This window comes from Hyalella azteca, unplaced genomic scaffold, assembly GCF_000764305.2.
Source record: "Hyalella azteca isolate HAZT.00-mixed unplaced genomic scaffold, Hazt_2.0.2 contig11423, whole genome shotgun sequence".
In the NCBI taxonomy this organism is placed as follows: Eukaryota; Metazoa; Arthropoda; class Malacostraca; order Amphipoda; family Hyalellidae; genus Hyalella; species Hyalella azteca.
In genome coordinates, this window is record NW_025941422.1 from 43,793 (window position 1) to 54,948 (window position 11,156).

The 11,156-nt window shown below is 37.5% G+C and overlaps 1 protein-coding gene across 1 annotated transcript; it reads right to left on the reverse strand.

The window, feature by feature from the left end:
• Positions 1-269: 269 nt before the first annotated feature.
• On the reverse strand, positions 270-3,049 carry LOC108671071 (EARP and GARP complex-interacting protein 1-like). The gene is made up of 2 exons (XM_018158552.1): positions 2,924-3,049; positions 270-2,516 (listed from the first exon to the last, which is right to left on the reverse strand). The coding sequence occupies exon 2, from the start codon at positions 2,496-2,498 to the stop codon at positions 1,335-1,337; it is 1,164 nt and encodes a 387-aa protein (XP_018014041.1). The 5' UTR covers positions 2,499-2,516; positions 2,924-3,049; the 3' UTR covers positions 270-1,334.
• Positions 3,050-11,156: the final 8,107 nt, after the last annotated feature.

Genomic DNA, 11,156 nt, shown 5'->3' on the forward strand with positions numbered 1-11,156 from the left:
ACTCGTTCGTATGAACAGTACCCATTTGAATTAGTTATGTCACTTAGGAGAACTTCAAGAGACGACTGGTCCCTCATAGTCCGCCGCTGCACCACCACCAGTGGCGAGAAGCGAGCAACAGCATCGTGCATCAGCTGACCCAAATGCGCCATAGTCAGAGGCGGCGATCCATCGTGGCCTGCTGGGACTGCTACGTCCGAAACATATACCAAGGAAACTAAGGATTACACGCTCGAATGTGTTCGGGTTGGGTTAAAGAGAGACCGGGCTGGTAAAAGAAATCTTAAGCAAAATCAAATAAGCCTAACCAATTACAGAGGTTTGGTTCTTCTGCATTTCATTCTAGAAAATAACAACATATTTATGTAAACTTTCATAAACGATTCATAACAATACAATTCTCATGAAAACGATTCATAGCAATACAAGGCTCTAATTCTTGTAAATGTTCCATCAGCTTTTTTCCAGAGATACGACATCAGCATAATTCCTTTATATACTCTCGCTCAATGCCAGACGTACAATCAGAGATAATTTCCTTTCTAAGGGTTTTTGAATCAGACAATATAGGTTGCTTTCAAGTTTCAACACATTTCAAAACAATTGGAACCGTTTTTTTCAAGTTCCAGAGAGTAAGGTAATGCAAGTAAGGTAATGCAGGACAATAATATGAGATCCTGTGATAAAGAGTTATGCTGAAAGACAATTTTTTTCAGCTTGTAACAAAATTCTAACATCAGTAAACACAAATTTCTAAATAGTAGGTACCAATATCAATCCGTTACGAATCGTAAATAAATGGATTTATCAAACAAAAATTATAGAGGTGTGGGTTATAGCTACATTATCATCGAGCTTTGTACTGAAATATTTATTTGACAATATATTGACGTCTCTAAAGCGTCCAACTGATGGTCAGGTAGCAGGATCAAGCGGGGTGACTACCGGGTACATACCGTACCTACACAACGAAGGCCCATTTGTTCTAAACCAATATTTTATCTTAAATGTACAAAATATTGCTTCAGATAATTTTTCGACCCATGGCTGAAATTTTACAAGAATACCAAGTGAAGACATTTCCAAATTGCTAGATCAACAACTGTATTATAGAGACGATTTCAACTGCCAACTTTTTAAAATAATATTTACTTCTCATGAAATTAAATAACCCTACCGCAATCGCCTACAGAAATATGTATATGGTACAATATTTTCAGAAATCCATTTCTTTAAAATTTCCATAACATTTAAAGCAATTAACAAGACAAGTGGGATCTTTAAAGTAAATCATAACTAAAAAAAATCAAGACGCTTCAAATCAAATTTCAAAACTACAGGAACTGCTTGTACTTGACAGCTCTGGGCACGCGATTGATAACCAATCTGCCATCATAACTTAGAGACGCAAATGTCCAAAAGTCTCCAGCCGACCACTCAACCGCATAAACCGAGTCTTCATGTTCTTCATAGGTTTGAATAACTCCCTCAGGTATGTTGCTGTCAGGGTTACTGCCGTTCACTTCTTCTGACTGCATATCACCAAAAGGCATAGCAGCTACAGAAGGCAAGTTAGCCAGCGCCACCCTCTGATCACTAGAGCAAGTCAAGACCAGCTGGTCATATGAAGCATTATAACGAACACTCCACACCCAATGAGTGTGGTGACCAAGCACCAGCAACGGTGCAGTGGTTTTGCGAATGTCCCAAAACTTGCTTGTGCAGTCATCGCCACATGTAGCTAAATTGTATTGTAAATTTGGATTGAAGTCCAAATCTCTACAGGTGTGAGTATGAGCGTTTTCAATACTCCATGCATTCGTCATAGTTCGCGTATCCCAAGCAACTACCGATGACCCTAGAGTAGCTGCAACTTGTACAGCCTGCTGATGAGGATACCAGCGGCCCACTCCCAAGCTGTTGCTGCTGCTTCTTCCTGGGTCAGATGCTAGAAAATTATCCACAGTGTTGGAAGACACAACAGCAGCAGAGCCATCTTCTTGCACATTCCAGAGTATTAGGTTTTTTGATGTTAATGTTGCAATTTTGCTATCACTGTCACAGCTCCAACCAACCCATTTTACTCCATGAAACATAGAATCATCCTGTGAACTAGTATTTTCAGACAAATTTGCAACGAGTTCCAACTCTTCATGAGACTCGTCCTGTTCTTCACTGCTGGCACCTTTCGGCAAGCGCCAAATTGAACAAGATGCATCAGTCAAGGGTTTGTCAGCCGAGTTATGTACTGTTGCCAAGAGACAGGCAGTCTGGGGGGCACTGGCAATTTTCCAGACTTCTCCAACAGGATGAGTGTAGCTTTTTTTTGTAACTATTCCATTGTCATCATCATCATACTCAATAAGTTGCACTTGATTGGTATTGTGCAGGGACTGAGTGCCCACAAGAAAATTGATCTTCTCAGTTTCAGCAACTTGTGCAGCCAGTGCTCTGGCCTGGAAGTCTTCAAGACCATATATGACAGGTCCAACATCCATTATGGAAAGATAAATAGTCTGAAAAAATATAAATAAAGTCTATTATTCAAGTATTAAATTTTTAAAAGTCATTAAACTATTAAAAAATATACACATTACGGTACATGATATAAGAAAATAGCCATCATTTTCAAACAAAACTTCTGTATTTTAAATATCAACCAATTAAAATAATATTAAATATAACCAAAGAGTCACAGACTGTCCACACTCCACAGTGAGGAGTGAATGATTTAGGCTAATGACTTAGTTAATGTGATTATCATGAAAAAGAGATATTAAAAAACATAAAAGAAATAGAAAAAGCTTTCAAATGATAAGTTAAGTAAGCTAGAATATTAATATTTACCTCAATACATATAAATTAATATATAGGTAATTCCCACTTCCCAGAATAGGTATATAATATTGGTATATCAGCTTACTTCACATAGGTAGATGCTCCGTCCAGACCACAGACAATCATGAAGTGAGAAAGAACAAGTATGGCCTATAGTATAGGCATATCTTGAACATTACTAGAATTTCCCAACCATTGTCTGTACAATCCTGAAAAAATAAAAAATTTATGTATTGTATACATATACAAATAATACAACACATTATAAAAACACATAAAAAATTGTAGTTAAAGTTTTAAACTAATTTTCTAGAGGAGATATAAACAATTTTGAAGTTAAGATATCATTGTCTATTGTCAAGGTAAGTATTTAATCTTATCCTAGTGATGTGTATACCGTAAAATGGGGTAACTTAGACCACTTTTTTCTTTATAAATGATGCCATTTTTTTACTAGCTAAATTAAACTTGAATTGAAACATGCAAAATACAGGTCTATACTCTAGCTTCACTCACCATAAATTGCTGGCTCCCTCNCGACTGTAAAGCATGGCACAACATAGGTCGAGGACGCCAATTTCATACACCAAAGATGCCAAGGTGGATGCCACTGGACACCAGTTGCCAATTATGCTTTTCCGTAAATCGCAATTTACTATTGATATGGCTGATGCGCCGTATTGATCTACATGCCATGATCGTAACTAGGTGTTGCAGGGCGTAGTTCCGATGGCTGTGAGAGCTACATTTTAGCACCCAAGCATACGTGCTCATAGCCACCGGAACTATGCGCTGTAGTGTGCAGTTCTGATGACTGTGAGAGCGTATATTTGAGCACCCAAGCATTCGTGCTCAGAGCCACCGGAACTATGTGATGTAGCATGCAATTCTGATGGCTGTGACAAGACTGTATATATGAGCAATATGAGCATCCAAGCATACGTGCTCAGAGCCACCAGAACTACTCAATGTAGCGTGCAGTTCTGATGGTTCTAAGTGCATATACTTGAGTGCTTGCATTGAGAGAGCCTCACGGCACTGAAACAAAGCAGCTTGTGATAAACCATTTTTAATAAACAGATAGTACATCATTAGTCTTGTCACCTGAACCAAGCCAACTGAATTCAACCTCACCCAATTCATCCCAACCAAATTCAAACAACCAAATCTAACTGAACCCAACCAAATTTAACTGAACCCAAACCATTACAACTCAAGCCAATTCAACATAATCCTAACCAATTCAACCCAAGCCATTACAACCCAAGCCAGTTCAACCCAAACCAATTCAACCCAGCCCAACTGATCCCAATTCAACCCAGCCCAACTGATCCCAATTCAAATCAACCCAATCCTTCCCAATGCAACCCAACCCAATTCATCCTAACCAAATTTAATCCAACCCAATCTAACCAAACACAACCCAATTCAACCAAAACCAATTCAACGTAACCCAATTGATCCCAATTTAAATCAACCCAATCCTTCCAATGCAACCCAACCCAATTCATCCTAACCATATTTAACCCAACCCAATCTAACCAAAACCAATTCAACCCAATCCAATTCAACCAAAACCAATTCAACCCAACCCAATTCAATCAAACTAAATTCAACCCTACCTAACTCAATTCAATCAAAATCAAGTTAAACTCAACCCAATTAAACCATATTCAACCAAAACCATTTTAACTTGTTCCAACTTGATTCAACCCAATTTAATCACACCAACTCAATTCAACCCAACCAAATTCAACCCTAATCAAATCATTCCAGCCCAATTAAAGCCAACCTAATTCAGTAAAATTAAATAGACTGGATCAGAACGTGTAAGAATGCATTGAGATTTTATTTGATTGCACTAGATTTCATTGCAATACATTAGAATGCACTAGAATGCATTAAATTTATTTAGGGTATATTAGATTTCATTAGGTTACTTAAGATTGCATTAGAATGCTTTAGATTGCAGTAGAAAGTGTCAGTTTGAATTTGAATGCATTAGATTGTATTAGTTTATATTAGATTGAATTAGAATGCATTAGATTGTGCATTAGAATGCATTAGGTTACATTAGATTGCCTTAGGCTACATTAGATTGCCTTGGGTTACATTAAATTGCTTTAGAGCACAATAGATCACGTTAGAACGCTATAGGTCGCGTTAGAACGCTATAGATCGCGTTAGAACGCAATAGATTGCGTTAGAACGCAATAGATTGCATTAGAATGCAATAGATCATGTTAGATCGCGTTAGAACGCTATAGATCGCGTTAGAACGCAATAGATTGCGTTAGAACGCAATAGATTGCATTAGAATGCAATAGATCATGTTAGAAAGCAATAGATCGCGTTAGAACGCTATAGATCGTGTTAGAACGCTATAGATCGTGTTAGAATGCTATAGATCGCGTTAGAACGCAATAGATCACGTTAGAACACAATAGACTGCGATGGAATGCAATAGATTGTGTTTAAATGCAATAGATTGCATTTAAATGCAATAAATCGCGCTAAAATGCAATAGATCTCGTTAGAATGTAATAGATTGTGTTAAAATGAAATAGATCAAGTAAGAACGCAATATATATCGCGTTAGAGCGCAATATATCGCGTTAGAACGCAATATATCACGTTAGAACGCAATATATCGCGTTGGAACGCAATAGATCGCGTTAGCACGCAATAGATCACATTCGAATACAATAGAAAACGTTAGAACACAATAGATTGCGTTAGAACACAATACATTGCGTTAAAACACAATAGATCGCGTTAGAACGCTATAGAACGCAATAGATCACGTTAGAACACAATAGATCCGTTAGAACACAATAGATCGCGTTAGAACACAATAGATCGCGTTAGAACACAATAGATCGCGTTAGAATGCTATAGATTGCGTTAGAACACAATAGATCGCATTAGAACACAATAGATTGCGTTAGAACGCAATAGATCACGTTAGAATACAATAGAACACGTTAGAGCACAATAGATTGCGTTAGAACACAATAGATTGCGTTAGAACACAATAGATCGCATTAGAACGCTATAGAACGCAATAGATCACATTAGAACACAATAGATCACGTTAGAACACAATAGATTGCGTTAGAACACAATAGATTGCGTTAAAATGCTATAGATCGCGGTAGAACGCAATAAATCACGTTAGAACACAATAGATCACGTAAGAACACAATAGATCACATTAGAACACAATAGATCGCATTAGAACACAATAGATCGCGTTAGAACACAGTAGATCGCATTAGAACGCTATAGAACGCAATAGATCACGTTAGAACACAATAGATCGGGTTAGAAGGCAATAGATCACGCTAGAAAACAATAGAACACAATAGATTGCATTAGAACACAATAGATCATGATAGAACGCAATAGATCACGTTAGAACACAATAGATCACGTTAGAACACAATGGATCACGTTAGAACACAATAGATCGCGGTAGAACGCTATAGATCATGTTAGAACATGATAGATCATGTTAGAACACGATAGATCACGTTAGAACACAATAGATCACGTTAGAACACAATAGATCGCGTTAGAACGCTATAGATTGCGGTAGAACGCAATAGATCACGTTAGAACACGATAGATCACGTTAGAACACAATAGATCACGTTAGAACACAATAGATCGCATTAAAACACAATAGATCGCATTAGAACACGATAGATTGACAAGTTTTTTCAGCAGTAGCATTGGGCTTGCCAGACGTTTGCACATTGTGATCGGGTGACAGATACAAGCAATCAAACAAGCTGAAGATGGGTGCGGTGACAGCGGGGCTTATCGAGCAATCTATAGTTTATGATCGGTCATGGCTGCCTGAGCCATAGTTTATGATCGGCCATGGACGCCAATTTAAGGTCGATGTGGCTGATGGAGAGCTTGAAAAGACGCCAATATCTCGAGCTGAAAGGCCCTACTCTACAGCCTGGGTCTAAGTTACCCCATTTTACGGTATACCGCCACCGCGTTTACCCTACTGACACTTTATTACTGACATCTGGCAGACTGGCACTTTATTTTTATTACCAATTTGATGAATTTTTCAGACAATGACACTGATGGAATATTCATGAAGCATTTAGCAGTGCTCTACAATGAACTAAAGCTGGCCCAACCCACTATTACTATGCTTAACAAAGTTTTCTTATGGCAAAAACTTCAATGTGACTGATATACAAGTTCTCAACAAAGAGTTGTGCTCAGGCTGGGAGGTGTGATATATTCATACCCGAAGTCTTAAAATCAATTATAAAAAATGTGACTGATATTAGACTATTTAGAGTTGACTTCCTGCAACACAAAACAGTAACAAGTGGTTGTTTAATCAAATAATGTGTTTCTAGATGCATAATATTGAATATCAGATTTCTACTTTTACTAAAAACCTTGTAATATAAGAATTACCAGTTGGTCCTTCTTACCCCAGCCTGATCCCATCTTACCCCAATGGGGTAAGATGGGACCACTAAATGATCCTGTTTTACCACACAAGTGGTCCTGTCTTACCTCACAAATGGTCCTGTCACCCCACAAATGGTCCTCTATTACCCTACAGTTTATCAAAAATAGTTTTTAAATAAATATATTATTATGTAGTACATATCCAGAGAATTTTGCTCAAAATTTTTATCTTTTGCTCAAACTTCATTATAACTTGTTAGCTTCTTTAATTAGAGAAATTTAGTGCACTACCGGTATTTTAAATTGCATCAAAGGGATATAGAAAATAGGGATGTCTATTCCCATTAGTGAGCTGCAGAACTATGTGCAAGATATGATAGGGGAAAAATCACTGTGTGAACCATGAAAAAATGATTATGATCACAACTCTGTAACAGGGCATGAGCTATGTTTGAAGAAGCACACCACAAATGCAGTTAGCAAAAAAACACATGACATCTGACACTTTTTATTACTGACACTTTATTACTGACATCTGGCACTTTATTTTTATTACCAATTTGATAAATTTTTCAGACAATGACACTGATGGAATATTCATGAAGCATTTAGCAGTGCTCTACAATGAACTAAAGCCAGCCCAACCCACTATTACTATGCTTAACAAAGTTTTCTTGTGGCAAAAACTTCAATGTGACTGATATTAGACTATTTAGAGTTGACTTCCTGCAACACAAAATAGTAACAAGTGGTTGTTTAATCAAATAATGTGTTTCTAGATGCATAATATTGAATATCAGATTTCTACTTTTACTAAAAACCTTGTAACATAAGAATTACCAGTTGGTTCTTTCTTACCCCAGCCTGGTCCCATCTTACACAAAGGGGGAAAAATGGGACCAGCTCACATTTTATAATCTGCAGTTTATTTTCTGCACAGAAAACTATGTTGGATGCAAAATGTCTGAGTTGTAGCCATAGTGGCAAACCAGAGCTTTTTTGGAATCAGTTCATTTTTAATTTCCTCAATAACTCAAGATTTAAACCAATTTCTTAAGTATGATAATGCTGGTATCCATGATACTTTATTGGTCTACTTATAAGACTCAAAAATGAACTTGAGGGAGAGTCTAAAAAACTCTCTGCTTTGTCACTATGGTTGTAGCTTAGAAGCCCATGCCATTGCATAACTACACCTTGTGATAGGTTTAGGGTTTTTTAGTTGTTCATGGTATAGATCATAGATGCTATAGGCTTGTTAGTGATTTCAGTCCTGTCTTACCCCATCTCAGGGCCATCTGAATATATACTGTTTGGTGTCGATGAGAAAACACTGGACAGGAGTAGTAAAAAATTGATGGCTTGCAATTGCATGAGCATGAGTTTTAAATTTACCATTAGATGAAGTTTTGCTTTCCCATATAACAAACAAATCTATTTAATCTCAATTATTTAATGGATTACGTTAGAAGAACAGTTCATATAAACTGATGAGCATAGTGACAAACCAGAGATTTTTTAGAATCGGTTCGTTTTTAATTTCTTCATTTATCCAAGATTTAAACCAATTTCTTATGTATGATGATGCTGGTATCCAGGATACTTTACTGATCTACTTATAGGACTCAAAAATGAACTTGAGGGAGAGTCTAAAAAACTCTCTGCTTTGCCACTATGCTGATGAGTGATGATAAAGAAGAACTGAAGTACACCAAGCCCAACTCCCAAGGTGACCCAAGTTTGGGCCCATAGTGGCAAAGCAGAGAGTTTTTTAGACTCTCCCTCAAGTTCATTTTTGAGTCCTATAAGTAGACCAGTAAAGTATCCTGGATACTAGCAAGTATAACTCGCGAACGAAAGCAAAATAGAAACATTGTCACGAGCTAAACATCACCGTTGGGAGGTTAGGTATTTATATACAAAGTTTCGTTGAAATATGTTCAGTAGTTTAGAAAAAATTTCTTGATCGCCGCGAATTTAAGCGACAAATTATCCGGCGATACAGGCCAAATATAAGGAAGTGCGTAATCAAGAATGACGGTAAAATAAAAAAAAACTCGCAAACGAAGGTAAAATCGAAAAATTTTTGAAGCTAAAAAATCACCGTTTGGTAGTTAGGAATGTATATTAAAAATTTCGTTCAATTTCAAATTTTCGTTCAAATTATTTGATCACTGCGAATATCGGCCTTTATCGCAATATAACTCACGAATGAAGGTGAAATTTAAATTTTTACAAGCTAAAAATCGCTGTTAGGTTCTGATGAATACATGTTCCAAGTTTCATTGAGCTGCGTTCATTAGTTTGGGAGATATTACTTCATAATTGAATTTGGAGATTGGTCGTGCGACCGGCTACGAGTCCGGCCGTAAATTTGCCCAAGACGTCCTAGGTTACTAGTGCTCAGACAGTTAAACAGCTTAAAAACATATTGGTCCACTAAATGGGGTTCTATTTGTAAAAGACACATTTGTGATTAACCTTCATCTTCTAAAATTGCAGCGTACTAAATTTCAAGAAAGAGGCGTATGTTTTTATATGTGTCTGTGGGGGCGATAGAAATTCACTAGGGAGCCAAAGGGGGCGCCAGCCTGAAAAAGTTTGGGAACCACTGATATAAAGTGATGATAAAGAAGAACTGAACTACTGAAGTACACCAAGCCCAAGTCCCAACTCCCAAGCCTCAAGCCTCAAGGTGACCCAAGTTTGGGCCTACCGCCTTGGGCCTAGGCTATGCCCTAGAATCTAGAAATACATTCATTAAGTTCAGCGTAATTTGCTTTCGTTGTATTCAGTCGCGTAAATTTTAAAATGGTTTTGTATCATCAAGTTTATTGGCTAAAGATTGCATCATTTTAATTATTTCGGTTCATAGGTATACTTCATTTGGTGTCTGGCAATTTATTGAAAAGACTCTGTGTCTATTAATAATAATAATAGCGGTTTCAGCGTTTATTAGGCCGTAGGCCTGTCGCCGATTCTTAACATCACAGAACATTCACAGCATTTTGCGGTCTCGAACTCTCACCTCACTGCTACAATTCTGCTGCGCTTAACCGCCCGGCCTCCTCGCCGATTCTGACCAGAAACTGGCGCATAGAGCTGGGATCGAACCCGCGCCTCTCAGCGCCAATCTTGGTACTCTGCACTTTAACCACTGGGCCACCCTGTGTTTGTAGTTTGTATTCTTTTAACATATAATTTTAAAGACATATAATTTACACATATAACTTTAGGAGCTATTTGCCAGCTGCTAATAAACATAATAAATCTCTACCAAGATGTAGAAACGATGGTCTTGAACTAAAACATAGGTCTCGGACAAATTTACGGCTGGACCCGCGGCGGCGCGGCCGGAAAGGTTTTCTTAGTGTTTTATGGGATTTTCTAGGTTTTTGTATTTTTAATAGAACCTGTTCCTAACTGGACCTAACCTGCGAGGTTTTCGTTGATTGGCAAGGTTTTTTCTATGTTTGGAGTTCGGCGGCCGCGAGACCGGCCGTGGGTCCGGCCGTAAATTTGTCCGAGACGTCTAAAACATTTCATAGGTCTATCGTCTATTGTGTCACCAAATATTAAAAATATGCTTTTTCATCTGTTTACTAATGTGCATGCCTCACAAGCTTAATCTGTGCAAAATTACGAAGGGGTTTTCCGGATTAGCTCGTATTCAAACAATAATAAGATCTTTAGGAGAAACCACCATTTGTATTTTTTTCATCGTATTAATATTTTGCGAAAAATTATCAATACACTGCTTATAATAATATTATCCGTGTAATTGCAGAATTAATTTAAAACGTACGTTTCCAGCAAATCGTAAACAGAGACTACAGAGCTACGAAGTACATTTTAATAAGCACTATAACAGC

Bases quoted from the DNA above. Each gene is read 5' to 3' on its own strand.
- LOC108671071 (XM_018158552.1), bottom strand. From the start codon at position 2,498: ATGGATGTTGGACCTGTCATATATGGTCTTGAAGACTTCCAGGCCAGA.